Source organism: Leptodactylus fuscus, chromosome 2 (genome assembly GCF_031893055.1).
Source record: "Leptodactylus fuscus isolate aLepFus1 chromosome 2, aLepFus1.hap2, whole genome shotgun sequence".
Taxonomy (NCBI): domain Eukaryota; kingdom Metazoa; phylum Chordata; class Amphibia; order Anura; family Leptodactylidae; genus Leptodactylus; species Leptodactylus fuscus.
In genome coordinates, this window is record NC_134266.1 from 27549917 (window position 1) to 27565113 (window position 15197).

General features: G+C 46.0%; 1 protein-coding gene across 1 annotated transcript; it reads left to right on the top strand.

Annotated features, from left to right (window-relative positions):
* Positions 1-3609: 3609 nt before the first annotated feature.
* On the top strand, positions 3610-7333 carry LOC142194030 (DNA damage-regulated autophagy modulator protein 1-like). Its single transcript, XM_075263058.1, has 7 exons — positions 3610-3728; positions 4086-4153; positions 4281-4423; positions 4723-4894; positions 5802-5857; positions 7019-7105; positions 7256-7333. Exons 1-7 carry the CDS (start codon positions 3610-3612, stop codon positions 7331-7333), a joined length of 723 nt encoding a protein of 240 aa, XP_075119159.1.
* Positions 7334-15197: the final 7864 nt, after the last annotated feature.

A 15197-nucleotide genomic window follows, 5' to 3' on the forward strand; every position in this document is an offset into this window, starting at 1 on the left:
GTGTGCAGGGACCACTATGGGGTACAATACTGTGTGCAGGGGCCACTATGGGGGATAATACTGTGTGCAGGGGCCACTATGGGGGATAATACTGTGTGCAGGAGCCACTATTGGGGATAATACTGTGTGCAGGGGCCACTATGGGGGATAATACTGTGTGCAGGGGCCACTATGGGGCATAATACTGTGTGCAGGAGCCACTATTAGGGATAATACTGTGTGCAGGAGCCACTATTAGGGATAATACTGTGTGCAGGAGCCACTATTAGGGATAATACTGTGTGCAGGGACCACTATGGGGCATAATACTGTGTGCAGGGGCCACTATGGGGGATAATACTGTGTGCAGGGGCCACTATGGGGTATAATACTGTGTGCTGGGGCCACTATGGGGGATAATACTGTGTGCAGGGGCCACTATGGGGCATAATACTGTGTGCAGGAGCCACTATTAGGGATAATACTGTGTGTAGGAGCCACTATTGGGGATAATACTGTGTGCAGGGGCCACTATGGGGCATAATACTGTGTGCAGGGGCCACTATGGGGTATAATACTGTGTGCAGGGGCCACTACGAGGGATAATACTGTGTGCAGGGGCCACTAAGGGGGATAATACTGTGTGCAGGGGCCACTATAGGGGATAATACTGTGTGCAGGGGCCACTATGGGGTACAATACTGTGTGCAGGGGCCACTATTGGGGATAATACTGTGTGCAGGGGCCACTATGGAGCATAATACTGTGTGCAGGAGCCACTATGGGGCATAATACTGTGTTCTGGGACCACTATGGGGGATAATACTGTGTGCAGGGGCCACTATGGGGGATAATACTGTGTTCAGGGACCACTATGGGGTACAATACTGTGTGCAGGGGCCACTATTGGGGATAATACTGTGTGCAGGGGCCACTATGGGGCATAATACTGTGTGCAGGAGCCACTATTGGGGATAATACTGTGTGCAGGGACCACTATGGGGTACAATACTGAGTGCAGGGGCCACTATGGGGGATAATACTGTGTGTAGGAGCCACTATTGGGGATAATACTGTGTGCAGGGGCCACTATGGGGGATAATACTGTGTGCAGGGGCCACTATGGGGCATAATACTGTATGCAGGAGCCACTATTGGGGATAATACTGTGTGCAGGGACCACTATGGGGCATAATACTGTGTGCAGGGGCCACTATGGGGGATAATACTGTGTGCAGGGGCCACTATGGGGCATAATACTGTGTGCTGGGGCCACTATGGGGCATAATACTGTGTGCAGGAGCCACTATTGGGGATAATACTGTGTGCAGGGGCCACTATGGGGGATATTACTGTGTGCAGGGGCCACTATGGGGCATAATACTGTATGCAGGAGCCACTATTGGGGATAATACTGTGTGCAGGGACCACTATGGGGCATAATACTGTGTGCAGGGGCCACTATGGGGGATAATACTGTGTACAGGGGCCACTATGGGGCATAATACTGTGTGCTGGGGCCACTATGGGGCATAATACTGTGTGCAGGGGCCACTATGGGGGATAATACTGTGTGCAGGGGCCACTATGGGGCATAATACTGTGTGCTGGGGCCACTATGGGGTACAATACTGTGTGCAGGGGCCACTAAGGGGGATAATACTGTGTGCAGGGGCCACTATGGGGGATAATACTGTGTGCAGGGGCCACTATGGGGAATAATACTGTGTGCAGGGCCACTATGGGGGATAATACTGTGTACAGAGGCCACTGTGGGGGATAATACTGTGTGCAGGGGCCACTATGGGGGATAATACTGTGTGCAGGGGCCACTATGAGGAATAATACTGTGTGCAGGGGCCACTATGGGGGATAATACTGTGTGCAGGGGCCACTATGGGGGATAATACTGTGTGCAGGGGCCACTATGGGGAATAATACTGTGTGCAGGGGCCACTATGGGGGATAATACTGTGTGCAGAGGCCACTATGGGGGATAATACTGTGTGCAGAGGCCACTGTGGGGGATAATACTGTGTGCAGAGGCCACTATGGGGTATAATAGAGCGCGCAGGAATGCATAGGAGGGGTCGGTTGTCAAAAGTTCGCCACGGGTCCCCACCGTTTCTGGTTACACCAGTGCCTATAACACAACACCATCAATTTAAAATCATATTCTTTTGCCTTTTAGCTTCGCTGACAGTAGTTTTTCCCGCTAGCTACAATGTGCTTGAATGTCAGAGGTCAGTACAGGAGGGAGAAGGAGGCATTGTCTAACTACGGCAACACTCTTACCTTGTAATAAGTAAAAAAAAAAGCTATGGTTATGGAAGGTCAAAGAGAAGGAGTCCTGCTAAAAACTTAGCACAGAAAATATTTTACAATATTATCTTTTTTCTCTTAGGGCCCCTTCACACGGAGGATACGCTGACTGATTTTGAACATGTAAACGTTCCGAATCAGCGGCGTTTAAAACAGATCCCATTGCTTTCTATGGGAGGTAGCATACGTGCGCTCCCCATAGAAATTAATGGGCTGCTTTTTCCCATTCATTTCTATGGGGAGCACGCGTATGCCGGGTCCCATAGAAAGCAATGGAACATGTTTTAAACGCTGCTGATTCGGAATGTTTACACGTTCAAAATCAGCCAGCGTATACTCCGTGTGCAGGGGCCCTTAGGGTATCGTGCAGGTAATAGTAATGGTGCAGACTGGACAAACAAAATATACATGATGGACAGTGGTGCTGTTTTTCACAGAAGGTACATGCTATTCTTATATTAGTACAATTCCTTAAAAGAAACAGTAGTCTGAGAGCAGTATTTTTGGAAGGGAACAACTGGGAAGTGACTACGTGGCCGGTTGGTTGGTCGAGCCAATTGAACACCATCAAAAGATCAGATTCCAATATTGAACATCAATAAAACCTTTGTGATAAATGGTAATGGATTATGGATTTATCACCATCTATAGAATCTGCCCCCATAGAGGTGACCGCGCGGCTCCCTGTACATGTATTCACCATCTGCGCTCCCTGGAATACACATAATACAGATGAGGGATTTCTGTGGTTTATTCTTGTGTCTTATTGTGGGATTATTCTGGGCTGAGCCTCGTAGTCACTATATGTTCTTCTATAGACAGCTCTATACGCAGCGTGTCAGGGGCGGTTTCACAGCTTTTTATTAATCAGTTTCCTTTGCCCAATAACCACATGTTGGATTAGAGATTATAGAGAAATATGACGATATCCACATACAAGGAGTTGTGGGTTTTTCTGTCTTTTAGGGTCAGCGGGGCTCAGGGTATTATACAATCCTGTAAATGAATATAGATATAGCAGCTATTACACTACAATGTGCAGGAGATTCTCTTATACAATATGCATATTAGGATAGATGTGACAAGATCTACAATACTGAGCACCAATCAGCTTCAGGCTGCATGTGGAATGATGGAACAATGGCAAGAGAACCTATGACATCACAAAATTCTTGTGACCTCATCGAGTTCTGAGCCTATAAAATCCTCTGCCTGCCATTCCCACAGTCTTCTTATCTGTAGCTACAGAGAAAGAGATAGTGTGCTATAAAGCAGCGATTTATTTAGCGAATCTACCTACTTTGCGTCATGGAAATCCGGGGTTTGGCGTTCCTGCCTATCCTGTGGTCCATATGGATGCTATTGGGTCTCAGTACCCTGTTTGCCGTAACGGTAATATTAGGGCATGAAACACATCCGTACATCAGGTAAGAGGGGATGGGGCGAGATTCCTGATTCTTGTTATTATCAGATTAATATTTGTATCTATTATTGTAAATGTCAGAAATAATCATTTTATTTGACTCCCTTTTTCATGTACTGCACCTCTATATCTGAGAAAGGGAATCTATCATTGGGTGTAGAGTATATGTAGGGGCAGGTAAAGGGTCGGAGGTTATTCATAACCTGCAGCCATCACATCTGCTAAAAAAAAGTGGCAGTGATTGAGTTAAAGGATAGTCAGTGGATAGTATGGGGGAGGGGAGAGTTATAGATAGGGATGAGATGTGACAATTCCACCGCTTGTGTCCTACTAACACCCAATATTTTACTCTCTTTCACAGTGCGACAGCAGCTCGGCTGCCCGAGTCCGTGATCTACACGGTGGTCTTCATGGTGTCTTCCATTCTGGGTAAGTGGAGCTTCTAATAGGGTGAAAACATCAGCACTGACCGGCGGCCATGACTGGAGATTGTACAGGTGTCTATAGAAGTGACCTATAGAAATCTCTGACTGATAACATGTATTGTCTATTACAGGAGCTGGCATCGTTCTCCTCCAATACAAGTTCATGATAATTCGGACTGAACCATCGGAGAAGCGACATCTCATAGGCCAGCGAATACTACTCGCCATAGGATGGATATCCTGTATTGGGTCCGCCCTGAATGCTGTATTTCCGGTTAGTTATCTTGTTTTATTGGAAATATTCAATCATATGTCATGTAATATAGAAAGTGAACATTGTCTGACAGTCAGTACATATATATATATATATATATATATATATATATATATATATATTTATTTATTTATATTTAGTATAGTTTATACTGTGTTATATATCTGTAGTTTTTGGATTTTTTTAGTCTCTCCCATAGAAATCACAGTTACAGTGGCGCCCCCTGGTGTCTATAAATACAAATCATAATTAACCCTTGTCAGCCTCATTGATAACATATATCTGTATTTCCATTCTAGGTGAATGTCAACCTTACAGCTCACGATATTGGCTCAGGACTCGGTTTTGGATGTGCTGACATTTTCAACTTATGTCAAGCGATTCTCCTGTATAAGAGGTCCTTCAGCAGTCGGCGAATGTGCCATATTAGACTGGCTCTGACCTCGGTGACATCTGTACTAATGCTATTCTGTATCCTTTTATATATAACTGGTAGTAAGTGATACTGAGGGGAGGAGATTATGGCCTTATTCACATGACAGAATTTGGAGAGGAACTTGAGGTGGTCTTCTGCCTTAGATTCCTCCCCAAATTCCAGCGCTGTATAACCGGTGGCAGAGCTTCGGATTTCTGCCACAGCTTTGCTCAGAGTTTAGCCTCAGAAACAAAGGGGCTAAACAGCAGTAGTTTTGTTCTGTGGGTTCTTGTGTCTGGATCAGCTGCAGAATCCGCAAAACATCAAGCAAAGCGTTTCTTTTATCAGTGACCTTAAAAAATAAGAGGTGTCCGCCCAGGGGGGAACCATGGGTTCACAGCTTGTCCTGGACTGGCTTAGGTCAGCAAAAATGCCGCCCTCCCCGAGGCCCTGGCAAAGCGCCGCCTGAAGCGGTCGCTTCAGGTCGCCTCATGGGAGGTGTGGCGCTGTGTCCGCCATTCCTTCCTGCTTTGTAAACAATGGGGGAGGGGATTCTGGCTGGTATTTGAAGCTTATTCCCCAACTGTAAAGTCCTCCCTTGTGATTCTATTGTAGCATAGATCTGATATAACAATATAGGCAGTGCGTAAATTGGTCCCGAACGCCCAGTTTATACCGGAACAGTATAAGGAACCACACAAATACCACTATCATTGTACCCGGGGTCTTTTCAGCCCTCAATAGTATAAGGATCGTAGGGCTAGGAGAGGTGAGGGAACATAAAATCACTGTTACTTACTTCTTCTGGCTCCAGAAGGCTTCAGGCCTACTTGGTGACGTCCCCGGTTTTTGTATATAATTATTCCAGAGTTCCCCCTAAATTTTTTTCCCAATTTAGGCAGTGAATATAGGAAATACTATAATATTAGAATTCTGTTACTTTTCCTTAACTTGTCCTTCCAGTCAGTGGAGTCATGTCCAGTTTTTACCTCCATCTAATCCCTGACAACCATAAGCAGGTGAGTTTATTTCACTTTCCACCATCTTGTATTATCCATATACATCATGTTTAAGGGGATTCTATCATTGGGAAACCCTATTTTCACTAACCGCACATCGGAATAACCTTTAGAAACGGTGGTGTAACTACTGCCGTAGCAGCAGAGGCAGCTGCCACAGGGCCCGGGACATTAGGGGCCTGGTTACAGCCGCTACCGTTGCTATCATTATACTCGGGGGTCTTTTCGGACCCCCGAGTATAATGATTGACGGCCTGGGAGAGGTAAGAAACATAAAAAGCACTGTTACTTACCTCTCCACGATCCGGGCAGGCTTCGGCCTAGTCATCTGACGTCTCATGACCCCGGCCTGTGTCCTGGGTCATGTGACGTCTGACGTCATTGAAGATGGACTACTTCGGAGGCTGACAGTGTAGGAGCCGGGAGATAGGTGAGTAACAGAGTCTTTTTTATGTTTTTCTTCCCCTGGTTCTCTGATTATTATACTCTTGGGTCTGAATTGCCACTGATTAGAAAGACTATTCTTCTCCTACCTTTATTTTTCTGCTCCGCGCCGCCGTTTTGGATAATTTTCTTATTTTTTCTTTATACAAATGAGTCTTCAGAAAGCACAGATGGCGTTCCTCCTGTGCTCAGAAAGTGCTGGGGTGTCCCCTCTGCTCAAGGCACACGCTCCTCCGAATATCCAGCGCCGCCTCTCTCTTCTTGTGCTGATGCCTCTCCGCATCATCAGCACCCGCCGATTCAAATCCTGCACATGCTCAGTTGCCTCTGTCCAATGTGAAATGGCAGAGCTGACTGAGCATGTGCGGAATTTGAATCCTGAACACAGAATCGGCAGGTGCTAATGCTGCGGAGAAGCGACGCTGGATCTTCGGAAGAGCGTGTGCCTTAAGGAACAGGGGACGCCCTCAGTGCTTTCTGAAGACTCGTTTGAATAAAGAAGAAATAAGAAAAGTCTCCAAAACGACAGCGTAGAGCAGAAAAATAAAGGCAGGAGAAGAATAGCCTGTGAAAATAGGGTTTCCCAATGATAGGATCCCCTTAACAGTAAAATGGAATCTCTTGGTGGATAAGATTTCCTTCTATCTCAATCCACAGCAGACAATGGTGAGTAAATCCGGGCACTAATATCTGCTATTCTCTCCTTCTCTTCTGTAGGTCATCTCTGATGCAGGCATGGTGGTCGAGTGGGTTCAGATGTTCTGCCTCGTAATTCAACAACTGACCAATTATACAGATTTCCAGGTGAGTAGATGTGTGACGTGTCTCATGTGCTCCACATATGTAGAAGATGACAATTTCTCCCTAAAACAGAAATGCCCACTTCACGTATAAATTAGATCTATATTCATAAGAGCGTTTCTGATGTGAAATATTTTCTTTTTTTCCTCTCAGCATTTATCTTTAAGGTTGTCCCGAGAAGGTGTCTCCATCAGCCTGAGAGAACCAGCCCAGGACCCTGAAAACCCCTAATAAGACTCCGGGGTAAGATAAAGGAAATCACTGCAATGTATTCCTGCAAAAGACATCGAGCTGGTGAGTCTATTTATCACAACCATTGACCTGTATGTAGGTCTATACTGGGGGGATATATACTTCAGGAGGACACACATTGGACAACTGCACAATACTGGAGAGCTGGAAGGCCCTCTGTACTACACCACACCGGACAGCTGATAGGTCCTCTATAGCAGGGATCTGATAGGTCCTCTATAGCAGGGATCTGATAGGTCCTCTATCGCAGAGATCTGATAGGTCCTCTATAGCAGGGATCTGATAGGTCCTCTATCGCAGGGATCTGATAGGTCCTCTTTAGCAGGGATCTGATAGGTCCTCTATAGCAGGGATTTGATAGGTCCTCCATAGCAGGGATCTGATAGGTCCTCTATAGCAGGGATCGGATAGGTCCTCTATAGCTGGGATCTGATAGGTCCTCCATAGCAGGGATCTGATAGATCCTCCATAGCAGGGATCTGATAGGTCCTCTATAGCTGGGATCTGATAGGTCCTCCATAGCAGGGATCTGATAGGTTCTCCATAGCAGGGATCTGATAGGTCCTCTATAGCTGGGATCTGATAGGTCCTCCATAGCAGGGATCTGATAGGTCCTCCATAGCTGGGATCAGAAACCTTTGAGCATCCAGCTGTTGTGAAACTATACTTCCCATCTTCACAAGCCCAGAGGTTACTGAGCCCAGCTCTATAGTATACTATATAGGAGTGTGGACGGTCCCTGTACATTATACCACATAGAGGTGCTGACACGTCCTAAAATTGGCTGCATCTGTGTTAAAAGAGTAAAAAGGTGCAATGAGATTACAAAGAATCTCCTTCTTTTCTGGGAACACGCACTATATACATTATCATTATTTTTATATCCGCCACCCCACAGTTGTATAGTATATATGTATGTATGTTATGAGCCGCTTCTTACACATGTGTATTTGTCTTCTTATAGGAGTAATCGGCCGATAAGTCTTTCTTCGCAGAATCTAGGACAATCCTTTCTCCACTGATGTGCATTAAACCTTTTTAACGCACCTTTATGTTTTTCTGTTATCACTGCTGTGTGTCTACTTTCTGGTTTTAAACGATGGGTTAAAGCAGTCTTTCTCAAAGTGGGCGATAACGCCCCCTTGTGGGCGCTGGAGGCCTATAGGGGGGCAGTAAAGGGCACAGAGAAGATTGGTGGGGCGTTGAAGCAGTTTAGGGGGGGCGATGGCTAATTTAAAGGGGTGGTATCATAACAATCATTGGTACTATTCCGTTATCGGGCCAGCAGCAGCGCAGTTCAGCAGCAGCTTTCGGGACAGCAGTTCAGCAGCGGGAATTACAATGACATCCGAGGACTGCTGGCCCGATGCTTGTGCCCAGTAACCAGTACATCGATGACCCCCCTCCCCCATCCTTCTCCTCCTGCCAGTGCTGCCCCCCAGCTCTCCTTACATCTTCCCCGTACCCTCTCCCCGCCACACGACTAGGCCTCACCTCAGCGCTAGTACCGAGACCGAAAGGAAAGACACCGGGGCTCAATCCAGGCCCTGACAAGAAACACGCCGACTATAGGAACGGTGAGCTACAGCGAGCCGGAGGGACAAACTTTCTGCAGCGTCCGGCGGCTATCTAGTAGCATTCATTGCTCAAGATTTACGGTGAGGCCTATTACAGGGAGAGGGTACGGGGCAGATGTAAGAAGAGCTGGGGGGCAGCACTGGAAGGAAGAGGAGGATGAGGGCATCGATCGATGTACTGCCTACTACACACAAGCACGGCCTCTATCATCGGGCCAGCATCGGCTTAGTCATGTGGCGGGGAGAGGGTACGGGGTAGATGTAAGGAGAGCTGGGGGGCAGCACTGGAAGGAGGAGGAGATGGAGGGGGGGTCATTGATGTACTGGCTACTGGGCACAAGCATCGGGCCAGCAGTCCTCGGATGTCATTGTAATTCCCGCTGCTGAACTGAACTGCTGTCCCGAAAGCTGGTGCTGAAATGCGCTGCTGCTGGCCCGATAACGGAATAGTACCCAATCATTCTATCTATACTGCTGGTTAATGTGGATTTAAGACTTTTCCTAAATACACTGCTTCAGCAAAACTGCTTTGTTTGTCCACTATCTTACTTTATTCAATTCATTATGGACACTAGCACCTGGCCCCCTGCTCATTGCTGAGGGAGCCACATGACGTAGCTCCCTGCTGTGTGGGGTCTGAGTGTACGGAGCCAGCCTGTGTCTGCACCACACATACACATCACATACACATCACCTAGCTCCCTGCTGTGAGATAGAGGGGGTGTGGGGTGTGTGTGTGTGTGTGGAATAAGTGCTGCTTTCTTATATAAAGCAGTCGAAATCCTACTGGGCTAAAGGACCCGGTCTCTCTGTTCACTAGGATAAAGCTTTATTATATAGAGCAGGCTGCTAGTGGGCAGAGGAGCCAGGTCCTTTAGGAAACTCCGTACAAGGTAAATCCAAGTCTACAGGACCTTTTGATGACATCACAGGCCCTTCAGTCATCCCATAGGATCACGCTATTTGGTGGGCGGAGCTACACGCTAATTTGGGGGCGGGGCTAATTGATGCGAGCAAACAGGAAGAAAGAAGATTTTTAGGCAGCTTAGAAGGCAGATCATTCCAGCACATTTTAAAATTGGAAATACCGGACTGGGTGTTGGATCCTTTTTCAAATATCAACACAGCAGGATTACCCCAGCTGGAAGAAGAACTCATAGAACTGATAACGAACGAGGAAATAAAAATAAAGTTCAAAAATGGATACCAAGAATTTTGGCTACAAAAGCCAATCCCGCAATTGTACCCTGGATTGTGGTCCATCGTTCAACGATTTTTGATAGCATTCCCATCATCGTATTTGTGTGAACGTGGACTGTGGCAACGTTGCTAACTAAAAAGAGAAATCGGTTGCAGATTACCGAACGCGGTGACTTACGGCTGTTTTTGAGTAAATTCGAGCCTGATATTAACAAACTTGTTAAAAATCATCAAATTCATCCTTCACATTAGATGAGTTTTAAAATTAAAAATGAAATGTTTGTTTTAATAACATGAATAAAAGTTTTCCTAATATTACAAAATGGTGTTTTACATTACCTTCATCAGAAAGTCTTATTTTCACATGACACACATAATTTAATTATTAACATAATGACTGCGATTGTGATTCTTAAGATGTAGTAAAGTGAAAAAATTTGGGGGGGCGCTAGAAAATAATTAATTCTCGAAGTGGGCGGTAGACAAAATAAGTTTGAGAACCTCTGGATTAAAGCATTTAAGTTTTACCTAAAGAAGAGTGTTGCAGACCTTCTCCTTCGTGCATTAAACCTGCCAAACCTGCACTGAATGTCCATGTAGATTCCAGCACCGACTATCCAGGGATTCATTCCGATCGCCATATTTGGGGTCAGAAAGGAATTTTTTTCCCCCTAAACTGAGGACAAACCAATACTTGTTCCTCAGGGGGTTTTTCGCCTTCCTCTGGATAACCATAGCAAGTCATTATTAGGTTGAAAATGAAATCCTTATTTCACCCATACTTGCTATGTAACCATTTGGACATGTCATTTACAATATGGTGCCAATAAGAAATACTACTGGACAAAGACTGAAGCAGCTGTGGATGTGGACTTCGAGAGGTTAGCGTCTTGTGTAGAGATGAGCGAACAGTGTTCTATCGAACTCATGTTCGATCGGATATTAGGCTGTTCGGCATGTTCGAATCGAATCGAACACCGCGTGGTAAAGTGCGCCATTACTCGATTCCCCTCCCACCTTCCCTGGCGCCTTTTTTGCTCCAATAACAGCGCAGGGGAGGTGGGACAGGAACTACGACACCGGTGACGTTGAGAAAAGTAGGCAAAACCCATTGGCTGCCGAAAACATGTGACCTCTAATTTAAAAGAACAGCGCCGCCCAGGTTCGCGTCATTCTGAGCTTGCAATTCACCGAGGACGGAGGTTTCCGTCCAGCTAGCTAGGGCTTAGATTCTGGGTAGGCAGGGACAGGCTAGGATAGGAAGGAGAAGACAACCAACAGCTCTTGTAAGAGCTAAATTCCAGGGAGAAGCTTGTCAGTGTAACGTGGCACTGACGGGCTCAATCGCCGCAACCCAGCTTTCCCAGGATCCTGAATGGAATACACTGTCAGTGTATTCCCGTATACCCGATATATACCCCGATACCCGTTCCAACGGTGTGCCCCCCCACCTTCACCCCAGAAATACCCTGCAAGTCCCCTAGCAATAGAATTGGGGCTATATACACCCACAATTTTTACTACTGGTATACAGTGCCATTGTCTGACTGGGAATTCAAAGAATATATTGGGGTTATAAATACCCTCATTTCTTGCTACTGCCATATAGTGCCAGTTTCTGACTGGTAATTCAAAGAATATATTGGGGTTACGTGCACCCACAATTTTTACTACTGGTATACAGTGCCATTGTCTGACTGGGAATTCAAAGAATATATTGGGAATACAAATACCCTCATTTCTTGCTACTGCCATATAGTGCCAGTGTCTGACTGGGAATTCAAAGAATATATTGGGGTTACGTGCACCCACAATTTTTACTACTGGTATACAGTGCCATTGTCTGACTGGGAATTCAAAGAATATATTGGGAATACAAATACCCTCATTTCTTGCTACTGCCATATAGTGCCAGTGTCTGACTGGGAATTCAAAGAATATATTGGGGTTACGTGCACCCACAATTTTTACTACTGGTATACAGTGCCATTGTCTGACTGGGAATTCAAAGAATATATTGGGAATACAAATACCCTCATTTCTTGCTACTGCCATATAGTGCCAGTTTCTGACTGGTAATTCAAAGAATATATTGGGGTTACGTGCACCCACAATTTTTACTACTGGTATACAGTGCCATTGTCTGACTGGGAATTCAAAGAATATATTGGGAATACAAATACCCTCATTTCTTGCTACTGCCATATAGTGCCAGTTTCTGACTGGTAATTCAAAGAATATATTGGGGTTACGTGCACCCACAATTTTTACTACTGGTATACAGTGCCATTGTCTGACTGGGAATTCAAAGAATATATTGGGAATACAAATACCCTCATTTCTTGCTACTGCCATATAGTGCCAGTGTCTGACTGGGAATTCAAAGAATATATTGGGGTTACGTGCACCCACAATTTTTACTACTGGTATACAGTGCCATTGTCTGACTGGGAATTCAAAGAATATATTGGGGTTATAAATACCCTCATTTCTTGCTACTGCCATATAGTGCCAGTGTCTGACTGGGAATTCAAAGAATATATTGGGGTTACGTGCACCCACAATTTTTACTACTGGTATACAGTGCCATTGTCTGACTGGGAATTCAAAGAATATATTGGGAATACAAATACCCTCATTTCTTGCTACTGCCATATAGTGCCAGTTTCTGACTGGTAATTCAAAGAATATATTGGGGTTACGTGCACCCACAATTTTTACTACTGGTATACAGTGCCATTGTCTGACTGGGAATTCAAAGAATATATTGGGAATACAAATACCCTCATTTCTTGCTACTGCCATATAGTGCCAGTGTCTGACTGGGAATTCAAAGAATATATTGGGGTTACGTGCACCCACAATTTTTACTACTGGTATACAGTGCTATTGTCTGAGTGGGAATTCAAAGAATATATTGGGGTTATAAATACCCTCATTTCTTGCTACTGCCATATAGTGCCAGTTTCTGACTGGTAATTCAAAGAATATATTGTGGTTACGTGCACCCACAATTTTTACTACTGGTATACAGTGCCATTGTCTGACTGGGAATTCAAAGAATATATTGGGAATACAAATACCCTCATTTCTTGCTACTGCCATATAGTGCCAGTGTCTGACTGGGAATTCAAAGAATATATTGGGGTTACGTGCACCCACAATTTTTACTACTGGTATACAGTGCCATTGTCTGACTGGGAATTCAAAGAATATATTGGGAATACAAATACCCTAATTTCTTGCTACTGCCATATAGTGCCAGTGTCTGACTGGTAATTCAAAGAATATATTGGGGTTACGGGCACCCACAATTTTTACTACTGGTATACAGTGCCATTGTCTGACTGGGAATTCAAAGAATATATTGGGAATACAAATACCCTCATTTCTTGCTACTGCCATATAGTGCCAGTTTCTGACTGGTAATTCAAAGAATATATTGGGGTTACGTGCACCCACAATTTTTACTACTGGTATACAGTGCCATTGTCTGACTGGGAATTCAAAGAATATATTGGGAATACAAATACCCTCATTTCTTGCTACTGCCATATAGTGCCAGTTTCTGACTGGTAATTCAAAGAATATATTGGGGTTACGTGCACCCACAATTTTTACTACTGGTATACAGTGCCAATTTCTAACTAGGAATTCAAAATGCGCAAGGCTCCCGGAAAGGGACGTGGACGAGGCCGTGGGCGAGGTCGGGGGAATGGTTCTGGGGAGCAAGGTAGCAGTGAAGCCACAGGGCGTCCCGTGCCTACTCCTGTGGGGCAGCAAGCATTGCGCCACTCCACAGTGCCAGGGTTGCTTGCCACATTAACTAAACTGCAGGGTACAAACCTTAGTAGGCCCGAGAACCAGGAACAGGTCTTGCAATGGCTGTCAGAGAACGCTTACAGCACATTGTCCAGCAGCCAGTCAGACTCTGCCTCCTCTCCTCCTATTACCCAACAGTCTTGTCTTCCTTCCTCCCAAAATTCCGAAGCTTTACAGAACAATAACCCAAACTGTCCCTGCTCCCCAGAGCTGTTCTCCGCTCCTTTCATTGTCCCTCAACCTGCCTCTCCACGTCACGATTCCACGAACCTAACAGAGGAGCATCTGTGTCCAGATGCTCAAACACTAGAGTCTCCTCCATCTCCGTTCGATTTGGTGGTGGATGACCAGCAACCCACCCTCATCGACGATGATGTGACGCAGTTGCCGTCAGGGCATCCAGTTGACCGGCACATTGTGCGGGAGGAGGAGATGAGACAGGAGTTGGAAGAGGAAGTGGTGGATGATGAGGACACTGACCCGACCTGGACAGGGGGGATGTCAAGCGGGGAAAGTAGTGTGGATGTTGAGGCAGGTGCAGCACCAAAAAGGGTAGCTAGAGGCAGAGGCAGAGGTCAGCAGCTTAGGCGAAGCCAGGCCACACCCGGAATCTCCCAAGATGTTCCAGTTCGTACCCAGCCCCGAAAAACTCCCACCTCGAGGGCACGTTTCTCGAAGGTGTGGAGTTTTTTCAAGGAATGCGCCGAGGACAGATATAGTGTTGTCTGCACAATTTGCCTCTCGAAATTGATTAGGGGCTCTGAGAAGAGCAACCTGTCCACCACTTCAATGCGCCGTCATTTGGAATCCAAGCACTGGAATCAGTGGCAGGCAGCAACGGCAGGACAAAGGCCGCCTGCCGTTCACGCCACTGCCACTGCCTCTGCCACTGTCTCTGCCTCTGCCACTGCCACTGCTGACTGTGCTGGCGATGCACTCCAGAGGACGAGCCAGGACACCACTTCATCTGCCTCCGCCACTTTGTTGACTTCTACCTCATCCTCCCCTGGTCCTGTCTTATCTCCTTCTCCTGCACCATCAAAGGCACCATCAGGCGTTTCTTTACAACAACCCACCATCTCTCAGACATTGGAGCGGCGGCAGAAATACACTGCTAACCACCCACACGCGCAAGCCTTGAACGCCAACATCGCTAAACTGCTGGCCCAGGAGATGTTGGCGTTCCGGCTTGTTGAAACTCCCGCCTTCCTGGACCTGATGGCAACTGCGGCACCTCGCTATGC